The sequence below is a fragment of the Eschrichtius robustus genome, chromosome 3 (assembly GCF_028021215.1).
Source record: "Eschrichtius robustus isolate mEscRob2 chromosome 3, mEscRob2.pri, whole genome shotgun sequence".
NCBI lineage: Eukaryota > Metazoa > Chordata > Mammalia > Artiodactyla > Eschrichtiidae > Eschrichtius > Eschrichtius robustus.
The window spans coordinates 48,568,936-48,591,462 of NC_090826.1; the positions used below are offsets into that span (position 1 = coordinate 48,568,936).

Genomic DNA, 22,527 nt, shown 5'->3' on the forward strand with positions numbered 1-22,527 from the left:
CAATTTCACCATGCCATGTGATTCTTTTACTTACCCCTGTCTTCTCATCAAAGATTTTGATTCCTCCAAAGGAGATGGTTAAAAAGATTTTCTGTTTGTGTTCTCCTTTGGAACGAGCGCCAGCAACAACGCCCTGTTGAAAGGAAGGATGTGGTTTTTACTTTAGTGTTTTCATTTGAAAATTCCCTCCGGTCCCAAAGGCATGTCAGATATCATGAACCGAAGGCACCAATCATGCACACTCCATTCCCTCCCCACTTCCATGCTGCCTTCCCCGACGGGCTTGCATTTTCTTGTTGTTTTAGGGTAGTACTTGTCCTCACTGCACTGCTCAAAAACTGTAGAAATAGATACTTGAACATGTATTCATTGGACGAACCAAGATTTATAGAGTGCCTACTTTGTGCCTAGATGCTCAGCTCAGAATTCGAGACCCCAGGATAAACAGAATATGGTCCTCTTGTTAAAATCGTTGCTGGGTTCTGTATTAGATGTGGCTTTACCCTTTTAAATAAAGATGAGTCATGGAATACATTCCTAAATGTGATTTTAATTTTATACTTCTGGAAAAAGTTTTCATATGAATTCATTTTAGAGATCAGAAAGCAAAGAAAAAATATTGCCAGACTGCATGTCTCAATTTTGTTTGGAAAAATGTGATGGTCATATCTCTAAGGTGTGCAGTTTTTACCCACACATTTTGTATGTTCTTCTACCATTTTTCCAATCATTCCTGTGCTTTCAAGGAAAGTACCTACCAAGTGCATTCCACTTCTCAAAAATGTTTCCCCACTTTTCCAAATTTTTTGTAAACTGAAGATATGTGTATAAGTCAATTAGAAGGCAGATGCCACAAAAGGTAGGTATGTTACTCTGTTCACTGCTCTCTTCCTCGTACCCAGGACAGTCCCTGGACTGTCCCTGGAGGTCGGGAGACACTCAGGAAATTATTGTTACATGAATGTGCTATCAAGAGTCCTCGCCAAAGTTGATATTATGCAAGTTAAGAGTAAAGACACTTGCTTTTTAAATCAGCCTCTGTGGTGGCCAATTACAGGCAAGCATGGGCATCATATTAGGGTATAACTCAGAGGATGAGGACATTGAAGGGATTTACGCTCCGGGGCTGTTGCAGACTCTGCATTCGATGTTTTGAGGCTTCCAGCCCCTTCATCCCTATTAGCCTCCACAGAGGGTGAGTAAGCCCAATTCTCAACAGTTATCATTCTGGACTTCTTTAGGAGTCGAAAAGTCTAAAATCATCATGATTTCATACTTCCAAGAGATAAAAGTCCTTTGTGCTGTTCTCAGAACAGCGTGTTCTCGACCTCAGTCTTCAGCAAATAGAGTGAGAGGTATGACCAGAGGCACAAGGAAAGGGCACTCCCTTGAGGTTGTGTGACTATCCTCCCTTTGGGTACTGGAAACAGTCTGCGGAATGGAAACATCTGGATTATACTCCTGGCTGTGATCTTGGACAAATGACTTAACTCTCAGCTCTACTTCCTCAAGTGTAAATACTTCGCTCGCATGACTGAGAGGATTAAATGAAAACTTATGGAAAGTACCTAGCACAACACCTGGTACACTGTAGGGATGTCATAAGAATTAATTTCTTCTAGTAAATGAATGACTGTCCCTTAGCGTTCGTGGTCCAGTTCCTGTCTGGTACCTAGCAGTAGGAAATTCACTCCCTCAGGAGTCTCCCATTCATTCTCAAGCACCTCTGACATGTGGATGTACAGAATGTTGAAGTCAGAGAAAACCTTCAAACTAATCAGTCCAAATTCCTCTACCAACAGATGAGAAAACTGATGCCCGAAAAGCTGGGTGGACAGTCCCAAGATGGTACAGAGAGCTGGTGAGAAAGCTGAGACCACATGTCCACTCTCAAGACTCTTGGTGCAGGGGGCAGTTATTATTCCTTTACGTGTGTCTTCTTTCTAGCGAGCCCAGATCTCTTTCCTGTAATCCTACCCAGTGTTCCTCTTTTGACCCTTCAGGGATGGTACTCACTGACATAAGATTCCTCCTCCAATGACTGCCCTCTAAGTAGTTAAAGAGAGTGACTCACCCCAAAGCGAAGTCTCCTGTCTCTTTAACCCTTCCTCTTGTTCAAAGGCTTCTAGATTCCTCAGCGTGCTGCTTGTTTTCCCATAAATTCACTGAGGGATGGTTTTAAGGACATGGGAGATGGGTCAAAGTATGTCTTTGCAATCCCAGGGGTAGTTCTTATTCCTCTTCAATGTCACCTGATCAGAGATACGGCCTCTGACCCCTCCACTCTCCATACCAAACTGCATCCCATTCTTTCCCCCTGCATCTTTTTTCCTCGTCGTACCCACTGGCATATTGTATATTCATTTGTTGACTGTCTGCCTTTGCCCAACAGAACAAAAGCTCAACTGGGCACAGAACTTTGTTTTATTCATTCAACGTGCCCACTGTCGAGAACGGAGCCTGGAATTAAAAAGGCACTCAAAAAAGTGAAGTGACTTTCCCCTCACTTGGGTAATGAACAAGCCAGGCTTTGAACCTATGAAAACTTGATTTGAAATCTGTGTTCCTGGCTGGATTTGGGGTAAAATAACTGATGCTGCCATCCCTACACAGCCTAACCTTCAACTTCACTATCCAGGCCTACGCAAAAGAGAGAACAAGAAGTAGCGCCATCATAATGGAAGCCCCATTATAAGTGGAAGCATTGGAAGGACTGTGTCAAAGGGCAGGGAGCCTCTCTTTCTTGTTTAAGTCCTCCCAACATGAAGACATCACAGCTCGTGGTGGGGAGAGGCTTGCACCTTTGGTCAAGAAGAGTAGCTTTAAGGTCCCCATCTCCAAGATGGTCCTAACAACCCCTAGCTCTTAGAATTACCACAACATCAAATTGTGCTAATTCCCAGCACATAGTGCCGCTGACCAAGTGGCTATCAAAGAACTCCCTGGCAGAAGGCGGCTGCAGGTAAAGAGGGATGGAAAGAGCCAGCGTGCATGTTTCAGGAGCACTTCTGCTTGGGGCTGCTGATGGTACAGCTCCCCAGGACAAATGCAAGAGAGAAGGATGGTCCACATGGTGTGATCCTTGGGGAAATAAAACTCCAATTTTATCAGGCATGTTGGGAGACAGGTCCCTGAGTTAAGCCCTGAAAAACTGCATGAAGTCCAAGCAAGCCTGCCACCAGCCAGCACGCTGCAGGGGCTCACCTCCCCACAGATGATTTAGTGCTGTTATGTAGAAGTGATGAAGGGCCAAGGGACAGGGCTGGCTGGGGAATCGGAAGATATGGATGTAGGTGTCTTTTGGGGTTTCTGTGCCTAATATTAGCCACCTGACCTACAAAGTCACTGTTGGCAACCTGGAAATGAAGGAGTCAGATGTTTTCTTGGGTACCTACCAAATGGTAGGAGTTCTCTTATACGTCATATAATTCAGCCCATCCCACATGCCTGGGAAGGAAAAATTATATCCCTTATTTTACAAATGACCAAACATAAGATCGGGGGGCCAAGTGAACACCCCAAACCTCAAGGAACTAAGAAGACGTATAGAGGGAATTCAAACAGTGACCTTTCGAATTCCAGTGTTAGGGTTCCTTCTATTATAACCCTCTGGAAGGGCTCTTTGGGGAGGCATGGATGAAAAAAAGGTGGAACCACCAGCTTCCAAACTCAGTAGTGAAGGAGAACTCTAAAATGAGAATACTTCTTACTTCCTAAGAGTGAAGCGTGCACATACCGCACCTAGCATGGGGTGCAGCGTGCAAGGAGAGCTCAGCAAATGACCGTGACCATCACCTCTAATGCTAATACTGATTCTATGAAGCAATGCCATGTGCTGGGCACTGTATGGAATGACTGATGCAGGTGTCCCTAAGGGAGTCACACAGAGGCAGCATCTTGCTGGAGGATTTTATACACAGGGAAGGGGTCAGGCACGCCAGGCAGGGTTGATAGCCTGCCCTGTCCAGCTCAGGGGTTGCCGTGAGAATCCAATAAGATGATGCACAGGAAAGGACTCTGAGAAACCTCACCCAGCAGGGTGTATGCACATGGTGGGATGACTGTGATCTCCAGGGAACACGTCAAGCAGGCGTGCAACCTGAATAGCTGAAAACCTAGAATGCTATTCCAGAAAGCTCCATGAACTAAACCTGGTCTCCAATCTCAGCCCTACTGGTTATCAGTTGTAGATCTTTGGGGGAAAACTCATCTTAAGTTTCACTCTTCCGAGGTAAGAAGGAGAATACAAATATCCTCCTCTGCCCTGCTTTGTGCCCAGAGACTGGCCCCTGTGGTCTGCATTGCCAGGTCCTCTGAGCTTCCTGCCCTCTGGATTCCACTCAGGAAGGCACAGACAGGAGACCAGAGCGTGGAAGGAGAGAGGTCAGGGTATTTCATCCAGCCTCCTTCCCATCCTTGTTCTACCATCTCCAGGAGTAGCTTATTTTTGCTCGGCGAGGGAAGGGACTTTGTCCTCAATCTCGCCCTCCCTGGGTTCCAGTAAATAGATCTCATCCTAGGATGGTAACAGCTTCCCACTGTTTTTAGTTTCCAGTGCCTCACCAGCTCTTGTTTGCTACCTTAACCTTGCCTAACCTTTGTATGTCGCTCCTGCATTAAAGTATCCTCATCTGACCTAGTCGGGCTGGGTGTTTCTTACAGGACCCTGACTAATAGATTTACTTAGGGCTCTGTAATCAGCCCATCTCTCCCACAGCTTCAACCACCACCATTTTGCCCGATACCTCTGAAAGTTGACTGCTTTGGAAATCAATGATGTGGGGCCATGTAGCTTACTGGTAGGAGCTTAAACTCTAGTTGGGGAACCAGGATAGATTCAACGCAGATACAAAACAGAATAGAACGAAGCACTAAACTATATCTTATCAAACACTGGGCATCTGGAGATACAGGCTTGAATTCTGGGCTTATCCCAGATTAAATGAAGGTTCTGGGGCAAATCCTATAACTTCCGTGAGCCTCAGATTTCTTATTTACAAAACAGGGAGGCTAACAGCTACCTCATAAGAGCGAAAGAGCTAATATATGTAAAAGTGCGTTGTTGACTAAATTAAAATACAATGACAATGTGGCTTCGCTGGTGGACGGGCAATGGCTCACTCATACTCACATTATGAATCCCCTCTTAAATCTCTATAATCCAAGAGAAAACTCTCTAAAACAGGAAGAGGCACCAGCTTCAGAGAGCCTAGCAAAGAAAAGCAGATTAAAAAAAAATTTTTCTCCTATGGCCTGACATGAACAAGTGGGCCTTTTTGCAAGGCTAACAGGCATTTTGTACTTCTTTGCCTTTCCTTCCTGGGCAGGTGGCCAAATGGAGAATCGACCATTTATGTTTCTGCGTTTCTTAAAGAAACACTACTGGGAGCAGAAATGTCAACATTCTTCTCTGCAACCTGCAAATAACGAAAGACAATTGTCTGGGAACCAAGAACCGTCAACAAGTTCAGAGCATTTGACAGGAGCGTGTTATGGTTGGTCCAACTCTCCAGAGCTTTGGGGACCTCACAGTTATAAGGGGTGACAGATGGGGCACTTCACTGCAGGTAACACCCCCCCCCCCACGCACACACACACACACACACACACACACGCAAGGTCGGCAATCCTGGCCAGGCCTGGTACAGCTAGCCTGGCCCAGTGTTCATCCTGAGGGAGAACTTCAGGGCACACAGGCCAACTCCTGTCTCACATACGCTGAGACCTCCGTGCTTCTATGAAGGCAGCTGTCAGTGAGGTGCTCCGTGGCCCATGCCTGCTGAACGCTATCTACCAGGACGCTGGGGGGAGATGCACCTGCCTCTTTCTTGTTCTCAGCAGACTTGTGGCTCTGGGTGAGAACCAGGCCACTGGAGAGCTTCTTGATGTCTTCCAATTAATATCTGTCAAAAGCAAATCTCCATTTGCCTGGCCTCATACTCAGGAAGGAGCAACTTCAGCAAGAATCAAGATCCAGGCCTTTATCCCCATTCTTGACTAGGGTCTCCTTGGCTCAGTCTTTCTGGGTTCTCTCTCTGCAGTCTACCCGCTGGCAGAGAGGCTGCGTTCTGGTCTGACCTCATGCGTGAATCACAGTTCTGCTCTGGGGCAGAGCAGGGGTCAGGGTGCGTGAACATGGAGCGCTGCAGTTATCCAACTGCCCCACAAACCAAGTGGAATGGCCTGTCTCTTTCAAGGATGCCCTGTGGCTGTGTGTCTACGTCACCTCCTCCAGACCAGCATTTATCAGTCATGAAGCTGGAATTTAGAATTCTTCCTGTTGGACTCCTTTGTGTATTTATCGCTCGGACTTGAACTTGGCAGAAGAAGGGGGCTCATTACTGGACTGTCCTAAAATCTTATAACATTGCTTAATTATTATTATTACTATTTTAAAATATTTATTTATTTGGTTGCATCAGGCCTTAGTTGCGGCACGCGGACTCTTAGTTGCGGCATGGGAACTCTTAGCTGCGGCATGCACGTGGGATCTAGTTCCCTGACCGGGGATCAAACCCGGGCCCCCCGCATTGGGAGCGTGGAGTCTTATCCACTGCACCACCAGGGAAGTCCTGCTTAATTATTTTTTATAAAAGGATACATTAACCTCTTCCAAGGAGACGATCTGTGAACTCATGATTTTAATGTCTTTTATACCTTTTCCTAGTATGCCTTGTAGTAGATTCATAACCATTAAAATAAAGTTTGCTGTGTAACAGCTAAAAAAAAAAAAAAAACAAAGGAATGATACACAGTTTCGAAAATTAAAAGAGTTTGTAAAAAGAATGATTCCTACAGCTATACTACAGGGAGTCTTAGCATCTGATATACATGTTAAACTGTTGAGAAAATGTGTACAGTACAAACAAAATTAATACCTGTGCTTTATTAAGCATCTATCAAAGAAAAGGCAATATAGAGGGTGTTTTATAGATATTGTCGCATTTAATATTAATAGGCACTTGGCCAGCCTTGTTTTCTTTTGTCTTTCCTTTGCTTTTCTTTTCTTCCCTTTTTCTTACATTAAAAAAAATTACATTGACCAAGTTGTATCCTCAGGGACTATCAGAAGGTAAGAAAAAATGCTCATGATATATCATTAGGGAGAAAGAAAACAAGATATGAAACCATAAATAGTAATTCCGATTACACTACATATATGTGTATGATTCATATACATATACACGAATGTATATAAAAATACAAAGAGAGAGTGTTAGTTACACACAAAAATGCTGACACTGATTTTTCTTTTTGTGGTGGGATTGTGGATACGTTTAATTTTCCCTCATACTTTTCTGTATTTTCAAAATTTTTACAATGAGCATTTTTTGAATTCTATAATCAGGAAAATAATTAAATTATAGGTCTTAAGTGCATAAGATAGCTTATAAACTTCTTGCTAAATCACCTGTTTTTCTAATATTTTATATTACTTTTTTAAAAAAGAGACATAGGCTACATAGAGACCAGAATCTGGGAACAAACAATGTTCAATTTTGTATGTTTTTAAAGGCTATTTAAGAACATAATTTTCTTATTTTGCACATTAAAATTTTTCTCAATTTCTTTCTTAGTTTTCTCAATGAAAAGCCTTCTTTAAAGCATTTAAAATCAGCAATCTCTTTGTGATACCGCCAAATATCAATATCTAGTTACGTATCACTTTTTATGACATTTTCCCTTTAAAGCATTTGGGGGACATTAATAGAAATTTCAAGAATGAATAAAATCAGCTTTTTTATTAATATATCATCTTTTACCATATTCATCATATGGTGAAATATATAAAATTTATTTAAAAGTAAAGTAGAAAATTTATAAAATCTGAGTGACAGTACAATTTGATGATTTTGTACTTTTATTTTTGCAGGCGTTTCACAGTGAAGATACAATTGAATAAAATGTGATATGCTCAAAAACCGTACAACAGGGGCTAGCAAAATACCTCCACATAGGAGATGCTTAACAAACATTTGCTAAATGATTGACATGTCCTCCCAATAAATAAATGCAGTGAGTCATCAGTGTACCAAGTAATATACCAGTATATGAATAAAAAAATATGTTTACCAGAATGACTGTAATCATTTCTTCCTCTCGGTCATATCAAACCCACACTATCTAAATTAAAATGCTTGCGCAGTACCTTGAGTTTCATCATGGAGTCTTGGCATAACTTGTCTCCCCGAGCTGCGGAAACCTCATCAATCCCGATCAGTTTGGCCTTGTACCGGACCCCTTCACCTTTAAACCTCTTTATCAAAGTGGCTTCACTGCGATCCTGACCTAAAAAGAGAGAAATGCAGGATTCAGATACGTAGGTGTTCAGGCCCCATTGGCTTTAAATATCCACAGCTCCGAGATTGGTTCTCTGGTTCACCTACATGCTATGAAAGTCAAATCATTGGACCACGGACAAAAGAATGGTAAGACTCCTGTATGCAAATTCTGGCTCTGTCCTTTTAAATCCTCAGGCAAATTACACAATTCTCTCTGAGACTCCATTTTCTCAGGCAGAAAAAAAAAAAAAAAAAAAAGAGTTAAAAATAACCAATCCCAAAGGGGCATTAAGATAAATAAACATGATGACACGTATAAAGTACCCAACATGGATTTTGATACACACTAGGTCATCAACAAACGATCATCACCCACTAGGAGTTTATGTCTGACATTCTTGTTACAATAGTATTAGCCCTGAGCCTCTCTGGCATTTCCAGCATTTAATATGACTTTGGCCCGGGTCCAAGACCCTCCTTACACCCAATTCCATGGGCTGTTTTATAGTGAGACTCCAAAGTAATTGCTTTGTATCAAGCAGTGACTCGGGGGCAATTATCAAAAAATGATTTTACAATGTCTCTTCTGCTAACTCATGCGTGTACAGAAAGAGGCTTCCATACTCCTTGGTACGGTGCGCCCACACCTCATAACAGCTTTCTCAATAATTATTAGCATAATATTTTGCTGAGACACATCAACCAGAAGTTCAAACACATCCACATAAAATGAAGACAATAAAGTTACTGTGAACTTAGCACATCTTTCTTGTGAGATATTTTATAAACTTTACCCCCTCTTCACAACGACTCAACCATATCCATTTCCCAGATGACAAAGACGAAGGTCACAGAGTTCAAGTAGCTTGTCCACGTTCACATAGTCAGGAAAAAAAAAAAAAAAGAATACATAGGAATTCAAATCTCTAACTTCAGCAAACTCCCATCAAAGGAGTCACAGGTTGGGGCATTGCTCATGTGGTTCTTAAAACCTGGAATGCCCTAGGCTTCTGATATTCATCTCCTGGAATATCATTAGCTTCAACTTCTGATACCTCCTCTATCACGCCTTCTTTCATCAGTCTGACACTTAGACCTGAGGACACTGGAGATAATTCAGCCCATTTCTTCTCTCCACATGATGGACAAACTGAGGCCTTTCCATTATGTGGGGTTGAGAATTATTTGAGGACACACTTAAAATAGAAAAAAAAAACAACAGCAATAGCTAACCATTATATAATGCTTTTCTATTGACGAAACATGGCTTGCATTTCATTCATTTATTCATTCATCCCTTACTGAGCATTGCTTCTGTGCCAGATGCTATTATTCACTGGCAACAGATGAATGAGACAAAGTCTATGCCCCTAGAGGCTCAAGTTTTTGATGACTGCAAACAAAAATGTGTAGTGCGTTATGCTAGATGTGTAAGAAGGTATAAGCTTTAGAGCCAGATATCCTCATTTCAAATCATGGCTCTCTCACTTGTAAGCCAACTAAACTATCTGCCAAGCCTCTGTTTCCTTAACTGTTGAATGAAGATTAAATATCTACTTTAGGAGTTATTATGAATAGTAACTTAAATGAGATAATATGTGCAAAGCATGGATTCACATGGTAAGTTTTCTATAAATGGTAGTTGTCGCCCCTGTTATCAGATCAGTAAAAGAAGCACACAGAAGATACAATGCCGAGAGCAGGAAAACACAAAAGAAGGACGTCTGCATAGTTAGGCCTGGACCTGTCGTCCCCAAATCCCATTTGGTATTTTTTCTACCGCATCCTTGCTGACTTCTAGCATATTAAACTTCTTGAATTACTTTCCATAAAGCAAATATAACACATGGATGATTCGTCTGAACGTGTGATCAATGTAAAAATTAAGCCTCCGGGATCAGTGAGGGCAGATGTCAGAGACTAAGGCTAACAACAAAGAGAAGAACATTTGCCATGATATACCCTCTACGTACAGACACCTAGCTGTGGGCACCACAGGTCACCTCTCCCTGCATTATTATGCAATATTTGGTAGGAGTGGCCTATGGTTTGATCTATGTCTTGGGAAGGTTATCTTACTCTACCTTATTCTATCACAAATACCATCTCTGCCTCTTCAATTCCTGACACTATTTCAGTCACTAATAGCATCCCTTTCACTATTTGGAACTTCCTCCAAAGTTTAAGTATAATAACAACAGCAGGTAGGATTTATCATGTCCTGTACAAAGCTCATTATATGCACCAACTTGTTTAGCTCTGGAAATAATCCTAGAGGTAGGTACTATTACTTAGGTTTTATAGACAAGGATCTATATTGAAGGTTTGGGAGGCCAAGTAATTTGTCCAAACTCACTGAGTGGGACCTGAACCCAGATCTGACTGATGCCAAAGCCCAGGCTTATGGTTTGCTTGTGTTCTGTGTCTTCAAGCCTGTTCTCTGAACCACGATGATTAACTGCTTCTCATCTATCCGACTTCCCTGTGAAGCCCCATCTAAACTTCTACCAAAACTCACCTGGCCCAAATCTGTTGATATTTAATACACTGGCAGCATTAAAACTCCATTGGAGAGATGGCTTGAAAATGGAAGAAACAGCTTCCAGCCTCCAGGTCATGTCCGAAAAATGTCCGTAAGTCAGATACAAAGACAGCCTTAAGAAACATTTGTCAGGGCACAGAGCTCTTTTGAGGAGCATGCTTCATAAGAGGAAGCAGAGCCAGATCAGGTGAACGAGGGCAGAGATTAATAAGAAAATATTAGGTCATTTAGAGGAAAGTAGAGAGCCCAATTTAGATTAGGACCCAGGGCCAAGCTAATTTGTATGAAGGGCACTTATGCAGTAGATAATCCGGTTTCTCATTAAATGTTCCACCATTAAAAGGGTAATTTTTCATGAGCACATCTTGAGCAAGGTCTCAAATATGTAAGTTAAGAAATAAATAACAGAGATCAGAGCCATAAGGCTGTTCCTTCAGAGGCACATACGAATTGAGAGTGTTAGGGAGAGGGTCAATCTTCATGCATCCTAAGTTATCATGAATCCCCAGCCTATTTTGCTGAAAGCACCACTGACCCTCTGCTTCAGGATGGACAGGAGAAAGGTCATGTATTTAAGGAAAATCATCTATTATCGAGCATTTACGATACCAGTCATTGTGCCAAGAGTTTTACATGCAATCTCTTATTTAATCCTCACATCTGCTCGTTGAGTTAGTCTGTGTCATAAGCCCTATTTTATAGAAGATGACACCAATACCCAAAGCCAAGGGCATTGCCTGAATTTTTTTTAGATAACAGCTTTATTGAGATTTAATTCCCATACCATTCAATTCACTCTTTTAAAGTGTACAATTCAGTGGTCTTAGTACATTCATAGAGTTATACAACCATCACTGCTAGTTAATTTCATAACATTTTCATCAACCCAGAAAGAAACCCTGTACACATTAACAGTTATTCCCCATCTTCCCCAAGCCCACCAGCCCTAGGCAACCACTAATCTACTTTCTGTCTCTATAGACTTGCCTGTTCTGGAGGCAAATTACATTTCATATAAATGGGATCATACAATATGTGGTCCTTTGTGACTGGCTTCCTTCACTTAGCATCACATTTTCAAGATTATTCCATTTAATAGCATGTATCAGTACTTTGTCTTTTTCTTTCTGAATAATATTCCATTGTATGGATATACCACAACAGCTGATGGACATTTAAACAGTTTCTATTTCTTTGCTATTAAGAATAGTGCTACAATGAACATTTCTGTACCAGTTTTTACATAGCCATATTTATTCAGTTCTCTTAGGATTATACCTAGGAGAGAAATTGCTGGGTCATATGGTAACTCTGTTTAACTTTTTGAAGAACTGTCAAGCTGTTTTTCCAAAGTGGCTCTACCAGTTTAGAATCCCACAAGCAAAGTATGAGGGTTCCAGTTTCTCTACCAGCTGTTCTTGCTATATCTTTTATTGTCTTTTTTTTTTTTTTTTAACTTTAGCCATCCTAGTAGGTGTTTAGTGAAATCTCCTCATGGTTGCATTTTTCATTTTCCTCAGGACTAATGAAACAGAGCATCTTTTCATGTGCTCATTGCCCATGTGCCTATCTTCTTTGGAGAAATGTCTATTCAAATATGACAGCCTGAATTTGAACCCAGGTCTCCGGCAAAATGTCATGCTTTTACCCATTAGGCTATGGGGTCTCCTGTGACCTGTCATAGCACTTACTACTTCTCGCTTTGTGTCACAGCTATTTGAACAGATGTCTGATGGAGCCTACAGTAAACTGGCAGATAGCTTTCTCTTAAGACAAGTACATCACAAGCACACACACCTCGCCTGGTCTTCTCATACCATGTCCCATTTAATCCTCCAGGGATACTGGAAGGAGGCATTGCCATCATTCTATGGATGAAGACACTAAAGCCAGAGAGGTACCTAAAGTTATTTCAAGCTGAGCGGTGAATAGAGCTTCATCCTGTCGTACTCTGAGTCCTGAGCTCCTCCACTGGGCGGCATGAGCTCTGGATTCAGAGGACCTGAGTTCAAGTCCCGCCTCTCCCACCCCTCCCCTAATTGTGTTGCCTTAGGTAAGTTCCTTTACATGTCTTGCACGGCATCTTTCTCTGTTCAGTGCAGATAAAAACTGTTGCTCCCACATAGGGTCATTGTTTAGGTCAAAGAAATGACACACAGACAGCATGTAGGAGAGTGACAGGCAAACACTAAGAGCTAGTCAATGTTGGCCATTGTTATCTAGGTGCTCATACTTCCAGTTTGTCTGGGACAGTCCCTGTTTATACCTTTTGTCCTGATGCTATTATTACTAGCACCCCTCATTACTCTCAAACGTATCCCAGTTTGGATGGTGAATTGTGTGGTCACCCTAATTATATTATCACCATCTTTACACTGCACTGCCTCAGAGTGTTCTTTGTGCAAGGCACTGTGCTAGCTTTCTGTGGTACCCAGGTAAGTGAAAAGTGTCTCTTCTACTGTCTGGAAGCCACAATTCAGAAGGAGACATACATAGCTTTACAAAATATGACCCCGACTGTGAATGTCACACAGAGCTGAGGGGAGGAGGAATTGTTTCTGTCTGGTGAGGAGAGGATTAGCAACAGCTGCAGAGTTGAGATGCCATTTGAGGGAGGCTGGTGAAAAAGCAGGGATTCAACAGGTAGAGAAGCAAAGAAGCTGCTTCCTAGAGGAACGAAGATTATGGTAATATTCAGAGACAGTGAGTAATTAGGTTAGACTGAGCGTTTCTCAACCCTAACTACGTTTTAGAATCATCTAGGCAGCTTTCATAAATATCACTCCACAGATTTTGATTAGATTGATCTGGGGTAAGCCTGAGACAATCAATGTGCTTGCAAAGTACTGTGTCCAAACACATGGCTTGAGTGATGCTGACAAAGGCTAGAGGGGTCTAATCATGAAGGGCTTTGGAAGCCAAGCTAAAGCTTTTGGGCTTTGTTCTTTGGGCCACAGGAGCTATTTATGTTATGGTCTATTGTGAGGATTAGATTAAAACAACAGTGCAGCAACATTTGGGGAAGTATAAAGCTCTCATTGATTGATTATTGGTTGATTTATCATTCACTTATATATATAGTGAGTGCTCACTGTAAGTTCTAAGGTGCTAAAGATACAGCAGTGACCAAAATATATAAATATCCCTCTACTCATGGAGCTTACATTCTAGTGGAAAAGTCAATAGATTATTGCAGTCATTTTCTAATTCTAGTTTAATGAAGAATCACCTGTTTAAAACACACACACACACACACACACACACACACACCACATAGACACAAAAAACCACATTCCTAAATCCCACCCATTGAGATTGTGAGCCTAGTGGGAGGGATACGGTAGACTGAGTTGATTCAGACATTCGTAATTCTGGAAGCTCACCAGGAACAGCAAGTGGTCGAACAGCAACCTTTTTATGTAGAAAATTTCTTTGGAGGTGCTATTTCTCAAACTGGGTCCTCAGAATGAGAATTTCAAAACAAAATTTTGATTTGGGGTTTTCAAATTGATAATAATATTTTAAACATGTTACCAGTTCACAAAGGATAAAAATCAGTAATAATAAAAGACATTATGCAGCAAAGGTACTTTCACAGAGTTTTCTTTGTTTTCTTAAAAGCCCAAGACTTTCTTTTTAAATGTTTCCAAGGGATCTCCTTAAGTGGGAGAAACACTGCTCAGTTGCATTTGCGGCTGGCTGGGTGTACATGCCTGGGAGACAGGGAGGGCCTGAGGGGCACCACCTTATTAGTGCTTTCCTACTCACATCAGAGGAAAGGAGCCTAAGCGGAATGGTTTGGAGATTTCTGCCCTGGTGCACTGGCTTTACAAGGTTCCATAAACAGACAACAGTGATGAACAATCACTACAAGGGATGCTTTGTCAAGGATCTTAATCCAAAACTCTCCAAGTAATCTGAGAATTGAATTTTCAATATACCACTGACTGGAATTCCAAAGGAGGAAGATACAGGGTTTATGCCTGGAGACCACACCCCATGGAAGAAAAGCAGTAACTGGCTGGGAAGTAAGGAGGCCTGGATTCAAGTGTGGTCTCTGTTCCTATACCTTCACCTATGTGATTATGTGTAAGTCGTTTATCCTCTTGGGGGCTCAGTCTCCCCATGTACCAATGAGCATTCATAGAGAGAAAATGCTCTCCAGAGATCTCTGAGAGCTAACCGTCTATGAAGACATTTAAAACTAATATTTAGAGACTCTAACCATGGCCAGAACTGTATGCTGTGCTTTGTAGAGCTCAGTTTACTGTTAAGGCAATCGTATGTGGGTCCTATCCACATATCTTAGATCCAGAGCCAGAAATTCAGAGAGGTCATGTTGCTTAAATTGATTCACCTTGGTAAGTACTAGAGCCAGGATTTAATCCCAGGTCTGCCCAAGGCCATAGAAGCAGGTCTCCAGGGCTTTTTTCTTTCTTCTTCTTTTTTTTTAATCATATCTCTATCAGTAAAAGATTTTTGAGCATACAGCTCTAAAATAGGTATATTTCTGTATAACTAAAATGAACCTCCTTAAATATCCTGCAAGGCCCCCATAAATATGGTCCCTGTTGAACTCATCAACCTCATTTTGGACCACCCTCCCTTTTACTTTTCACATTCCCGCCACAGTGGCCTTCATCCAGATCCTCCAACAAGCCATGCTCTGAGCACACTGTGCTCTGCAGTTTTACACCTGCTGTTCTTGGGGCCTTGAAGCCACCACCCTTCCCTATCCTCCCCCATCCCCTCACCCCTCCCCTCCGACACCTGAGGTCTCAGCACAATGCCATGTGTCCAGGTTTCTCCATCCCAGAGATCTACCTGGGACGTCCCCTCTGAGATGTGTCCATAGTATTCTCCTGATAATCCCCCTGCCTTCTTGCAACAAATTAATCTCATTTGTAATAATCCGTTTAAATTCCTCCTTCTCATTCCTCTGTAAGCTCCAGAAAGGCCTGGACTGTGTTAGATTTGTTAGCCAAGGTATCCCCGGAGCCTGGCATTTGCCTAACAAATAGACACATTTTCACTCAATTCGCTCACAGCATCCATCACAGCACCAGGGCACCTCACTGACTTTGTCTTCATGCCTGTCTCCTCTACATGTTAGCTCCCTGAGGGTGGGGGCAGGGATTGATTCATCTGTGTTCTCTGAACCTAGCATGGTGCTTGGCATAGAGTGGACCCACAGTTCCCAGCTGTATTGAATAATTCAATACATGAATGCATTTATTTATTTATTCAAAAGAGGCTGGTGGACTCCCAGAGTCTGGATCACACTGGGAAAGTGTACAGGGTCACTACAAACCCCTTCCGTACAGACTTTATCTCAAATCCATCCCATGAGTGTGATTCACTAAGTCTTCAAGGAATAAAAGTCCTAACGGGATAAAGTAAATGTCACACCTGCAGTTAGTTCACTGTTGACTGCACTTCCTGCCATTAGGGAAGAGCGGTTCTCAGCCTCATCACAACCTGCTCATCTCATAACCCGGGAAATGACTCTGAGTTTAAATGGAGACAGTCCCCAGGGCACCGAGTAAACTCCCCATTTTGAAAAGGCCTCAAGGATGCTGTCAGGAAGAGCACCACGTCCCTGTCTTGGAGCAGAAGGCACTGCCAGCATGGAGGTCCCACACTGGGAGTGACCTTGCAGAAACTTCAACAGAAACAAGCCCCTCTGTCAGAAGTCAGGAGCCCAAAGAAGCAGGCAATTAGCATTTTTCATGACACTGAGGCAGAGAGCCCACAGAATCGACTGGAGTCGTAATCAGTCTCCCACTCCAGGCTGTTCACTAAAGATGGCTAATGGCCAAACAAAAGAGATTTCACACCCAAGACTGTTCTCTCTTTACCTCCCCCACTCATCCCAGATAATGAGCATGGCCACAGAAACACACACAAGAGCCAAGACTGTTTTTTTCTAACGTGGGCAGTCTGGCTGTGGATCCTTTTAATTCTTTTAACTTTTGACAGTTACAGTATTTTCCTGTCTAGTATAGGTCAACATCAAGATATTTCTTATATCAAGCTGAGTATTCACTCCTCTTTTTTAGATACTTAAACATCTAAGGAAGTGTCTTAGCTGAGGCTGTTGTAACAAAATACCACACACTGTGGCTTAAATGACAGGCACAGATTTTTCACAGTTCTGGAGCCTGTGAAGTCCAAGATCAAGGTGCTGGCAGATTTGGTTCTGGGTAAGGTCCCTCTTTCTGGCTTGCAGATGGCTGCCCTCTTGCTGTATCTTCACTTAGTGGAGAGAAAGAGCATGTGAGAGAGCTCTGATCTCTCTTCCTCTTCTTATAAGGGCACTAATCCCACCAAGGGGGCCCCACCCTCATGACCTCATCTAACCCTAATTACCTCCCAAAGGCCCCACTTCCAATACCATCACATTGGCAGGTAGAGCTTCAATACATGAATTTTAGAGGGTGTGGGGGGAGGAGACACAAACATTCAGTCTGTAACAGGGAGGCTAGAATGAGGAAGGAGGAAGAGAAAGCTGGATGATATCTGAAAACAAGGATGTCTGTCCCATTTCCGCATACTGTCTTATTGAAAAGTCAGAACAACCTCGAAGGCAAAGACTGCATCCCATTCAGAGGAAGAGGGGACAGAAGCACAGGGAAGTAGGGTCAGCGGTACAAGGCCATGGTGCCAGTGAGGGGCGTGGTTGCCTAACGCTGCAGTCAGAAGGCACGGCAGTAGCTCTGTGACCAGCTGTGTGTGTGCGATTCCAGGAAAGGCATTTAACTTTTGAGTGTTAGATTCTCCATCTGTACAACATTATAGTTATTTGCACTCCTCTCTAGGACAGTTAGAAGAATTACATGAGACAATACACATTTTGCTCTTAGCACACTCCCTGGCATGTGGCAGTCTTTCAATAAATCTTTACTGCCTTCCTCCTCCCCAAATAATATATTTCACATTAAGCACCAGTGTCCCAAAGCTAACCATAGCAAAGTCACACTGCATTAGAAGTGATGGTCCCAGCTGTTTGGTAATTTTTTTTTTGGTTGCCTGGGAATAAGGGTGCAATTAAGAACAGGATGTTCCTTCCTGAAGGCTATAGGGAGATCACCTTATGAATTATTAACCCAGTACCCAAACTGAGACATCCTCCCTCCTTCTGCATATCTCTCTGAATTACTAGGCCATCCATCTTGATGATAAGAAAATCTCAAAGAGGTTTCCCCCCACCCTCATCTCCCAGCCTAGCCAACATCATTCTATCCATTGCTGAGAGAGCTCTATTGTCTGTTAGGTTGTCCAATGTAAGAACAGATTGTGGGGGGAATTTCAGGGCCCAGGAGCAGAGATAACTTATTTTACTTAGAATTCTATCTTGCTGTTATCCAGGTGTTGATTTGCAATGGACAAGAAATTATGTATGCTGACTGTGTAGGGGAGAATGCTGATTTTTTGTGTAATTAACTAGCTGGGTAGTGGGCAGAACAAGGGGAATGACACACTTAGGGGGCTGCTAAAAGGCACTTTTATGAACATGGTTGCTGTCATCACTGCTAAAAGGTAAACTAATTCAAAAACTAAAATAATATTCAACCTATGACTCATACATACATTTTCTTTAAAAGTTCTCCTCTCTGCTACTTCTGGAAAGAACTCTGTAGAAAGGGTATCTGGCATCCGTGGGCACCTCTCTGTAGCAAACCAAGTCCTAAGATTCCAGAGATTCTAATGTGAGGGCCTGGCAATCTGCATTTTCAAAGTTTGGCCAATGATTCTGAGGCAGAGTCAGATTACGAACCACAGAAGTACAAGGCAGGATCCTTTGGTGACCCCATATGTGACCCAATTCTTATGCTCTGACAGTTGGGCCTTCTTTCATTTTCCGAGTAGAGAAAGGTCTGCTAGTACTTATTTGGTTCTTCTTTTCTGCCAGCTGTTATTGAACTTTAAAAATCTATTATAAAAATTGTATGACATCATTAATAAGCTCAATAACAGAAGGAAACAATCATTGGCCACGTCATGCCACTCCAACAGATCCTTAGACCAACAATTTCCTAGCACTGTCCTTTCAAACACCATTTTAAAGTTTCTGTGAAGGGAAACTGAAGAGACTATCATGCTCAATAAGTGTGGGGTGTGCCTCGCGCTCCATGTGGTGACCCCTGGTGCAGGAGAGCATGTTGAGGCAGGAAGGACGTAGGCCCGGGAATCCCCCTAGCTGGACTGTAAGTAAGCTCCTGGAGGGCTGGCATTGTCTTCTGTTGTCCTCTCTGTGCATCTCAAACAACTAGGACAGTGCCTGGCCTTGAGTGGGTACTCAATAAATATTTGCTGAAGAAGGAAGTATACTGAGTAAGGGAAAGTGCTCTCACTTTCCTTACCCAGAGTTTCCAACACCCTCCCCCAAACATATAGACATAGCGTTTTCTAACTTTGGAAGGTCAAGTTTAAGTTTTCATCATGGTGCCCAAAGTCTCAGGTGCTATTAAACAGGCTAGTGGCATTGCAATCCCTAGCAACGTTTTTCGAACAGAAGTCAGGTATAATAGAAAAATAGCCAATCATACCTCCATGTAAGAGGAAGAAGCAGTGAGACAGAAAAAGGGAGAAACCTTCCAGTTTTAAGATTATAAAGACGTCTATAACCCTCCATTGCCGAGTCCTTCTGAAGTCTTCCATGAAGGCCTAGGAGATTGGTATATCTTGCTAACTTGGGCCTGTCAAGGACTAACCAGCCTGGCTTCTAATCTGCAGCTTTCCTTGTTCACACTTGCTTACCGGGAGCCTGAGGATGGCGCACACCATTCGCTCTCTCAGGTCTTTGTATGGCTGGGCTTGGGTCTTTTTCTTAGTGGCCAAGGGGCGGAGAAGGTAAAGCCAGTATGTGCTGCCACTAAGGGTGTAAGGGAATGCACCAGGTGTGCAATATTTTATCTCATGTTGATGCCACAGTGCAAGGCACAGAATGGGCTTTAAACAATATGTATGTTCCCCTTCATCGTCCTCTTATTCCTCACAACCTAGCATGACATGCACTATTAGTCCCTTCTTACAGATGAGAAAATTAAGGCTCCAAGAGGTAAAGACTGGCCCAAGACCACAGAGCTCAGAAAAGGCAGAGCCAGGAGCGCTGAAAAATCAATGCAGTTAATCCAAAGAAGTTTTAAGGCAAACAGGTAGATGCATAGAACAGAGCAGTGGTTCCCAGAGGGGAAGGGGCTGGAGGGAGGGAAAAATGGGTAAAGGGAATCAACTATATGGTGATGGATGGAAAGGTTTGGTGGGGAGCACACTGTAGCATATATAGAAGTAGAATTATAAGGTTGGATACATGAAACTTATATAATGTTATAAACCAATGTTACCCCAATAAGAAACTAAAAAAAAAAAAAAACAACTAACAAAAAAACAAACACAAAAAAAAAGAAAACAAAACAGAACAAAATTTTAAGGAAGAGAATGTGAAACTTGAGGCTGGGTAAGAAATAGGATTGCAGAAGGCAGGGGAAGGACAGGTCTGAATCCACAGTCATTGAATGTATTTTTGTCTCTGTCATTTGCAACAGAAAGGGTCCTATTATGGTTGTGGTGCTGCAGGGATGAAGGCCAGACAGGATGATGCATATAAGGGTGGGGGAGCAGCAGCATGATGAAGGGGAAAGAACACAGTCCAGGAGAGACCTGGGTCCTCAGCCCTTCGTCATTCGGAACCTCCTGGCCTAGAGCAAGCCACTTCATCTCTCCGCAAGTGACGATAGTAACGTTCCTCCTGCAGGATTACTGTAAGAACTCTATGCAATCATATGTGTGAAGCACCCAACACAGCGGTACAGCTCCTGGATGGTACCATATGTTGACAATATTTTCACTTCCTTTTCTGTGAACTGCAGGTTACAGATGGTGTGTCTCCCAGACCCGGCTTTATGTCTGAAGACTCATCCCCCAGCTGACATGCTGACCCAGGAAGGCTCTTGGGTGAGCTGCTCTCAGGGAACTCTCCTCCACCAAAGCGTCACCTCACCCAAGGCCATGTTCCCCTCACCTCGCTTCCCCCCCACCCCCACCGAAGCTTGCATCTAATCAATAACTGGATTAGATGAGGCTGAGTATAAAAACCCAAGCCCCAAGCCTCAGTTGGGGACGACGCTGAAGGCCACTCAAGAGCTCCCTGTGGATAGTGAGATCAGCTGGGGCCTTTGTTGCAGCTGCATCAGGGTTCAACTCCCCCATCTGCTCAGCCCTGCTACCCGGACTCCCCATCAGTGTTGATTTTGAAGGCACTTCTCCTAAGTTCCCCAGAGCAAATCTCCATCTCCACCACTGGTTTCCTGGGAACTCGATGGAAGACAGTACAAAGTCAGTGCATTTGAGGGAGGGAGTTCTGACAGATGATAGAGAGGGGGTCTTTTTTTGTTTTTTAATAAATTTATTTATTTATTTTTGGCTGCATTGGGTCTTCGTTGCTGTGCACGGGCTTTCTCTAGTTGCGGCGAGTGGGGGCTACTCTTCGTTGTGGTGCGTGGGCTTCTCACTGCGGTGGCTTCTCTTGTTGCGGAGCATGGGCTCTAGGCGTGCAGGCTTCAGTAGTTGTGGCACACAGGCTCAGTAGTTGTGGCTCGCGGGCTCTAGAGTGCAGGCTCAGTAGTTGTGGCCCAGGGGCTTAGTTGCTCTGCGGCATGTGGGATCTTCCCGGACCAGGGCTCGAACCCGTGTCTCCTGCATTAGCAGGCGGATTCTTAACCACTGCGCCACCAGGGAAGCCCGAGAGGGGGTCTTGATGTGGAGATGCAAACTAGCAAGTGCCTGCAATAATCCAAGAGTGACGGGAAGAGGGCTCGGGGCGGGGGGGGCAGTGCCGAGTGCCCCAATGATGTAACCTGCTTTGATGTTCCATGAGGCTAAGCCTAAACAAGAAGGCAAATCCAGAGCTAACGCTCTCTCACCAAATGCAACACAAAGGCCCCTGGCAAAACTGTGGAGTGTTCGCCAGCCGCCGCGGGCAGCTGAGTCTGTCAGAGTGAGCGGGGTGATCCTCACCACCACCAGAACTGGGAGGTACAGTGGGGTTTGCTTTTCTAAAGTTCACAACTTGCCTCCCTTTGGCAAATGCACATGACAGCAGATACTAGGCATCTACAAAGCCCTGGGAGCTGATGACAAGTGAAGATGATCTTGTTTTCCAATGAAAAAATAACAGATATGTTTTTAAACTTTTTCTATTTCCATTCTTTAAAACAACTGTTTTTTTTTTCTTTCCAGTTACAAAGAGGAACATGCTCAAATCTTAAAATTTGGAAAACGCAGGAGAGGAAAAAGAGGGAAAGTTATCCAGGATAACTTCCAGGGATATCTGTGGTTGCATTTGAGTATATGCCCTTCCAAACTTTTTCCTAAGTATACACACACAAATGCACATTTCTCAGAAATGTTTTCATACTGTACGTCTGTAGCTTGCTTCTTCCATTTGGCAGGGCAGTGTATCTTTTCTTCCATATTAATATTTCTTGGAACACGATTCTTAGTGGCTGCCTGACACCCCCATTTTATAGATGTAGCGTAATTTATCTAACCAACCCCTTATCATTGGACAGTTAAGATCTTTCCAATTAAAACAGTGCAAAGAGATACAATACTGAGAACTCCTCCTGAAGACAGTAGGAAGATGGATTTTTCCCTGAGAGAATGCCTCCATGGAGTCTTTCTACATGTATCAGAGCTGAC

At 43.1% G+C, this 22,527-nt stretch overlaps 1 protein-coding gene across 1 annotated transcript in view; it reads right to left on the reverse strand.

The window, feature by feature from the left end:
* The window catches only part of DAB1 (DAB adaptor protein 1), a 426,067-nt gene that overhangs the window by 133,688 nt on the left and 269,852 nt on the right, over positions 1-22,527 (reverse strand). Inside the window, exons 3-4 of the mRNA XM_068537987.1 lie at positions 8,150-8,289; positions 35-133 (exon numbers count right to left, since the gene is read on the reverse strand). Of these exons, the coding sequence (XP_068394088.1) occupies positions 35-133; positions 8,150-8,289 (239 nt within the window). The remainder of the gene's footprint in view (positions 1-34; positions 134-8,149; positions 8,290-22,527) is intronic.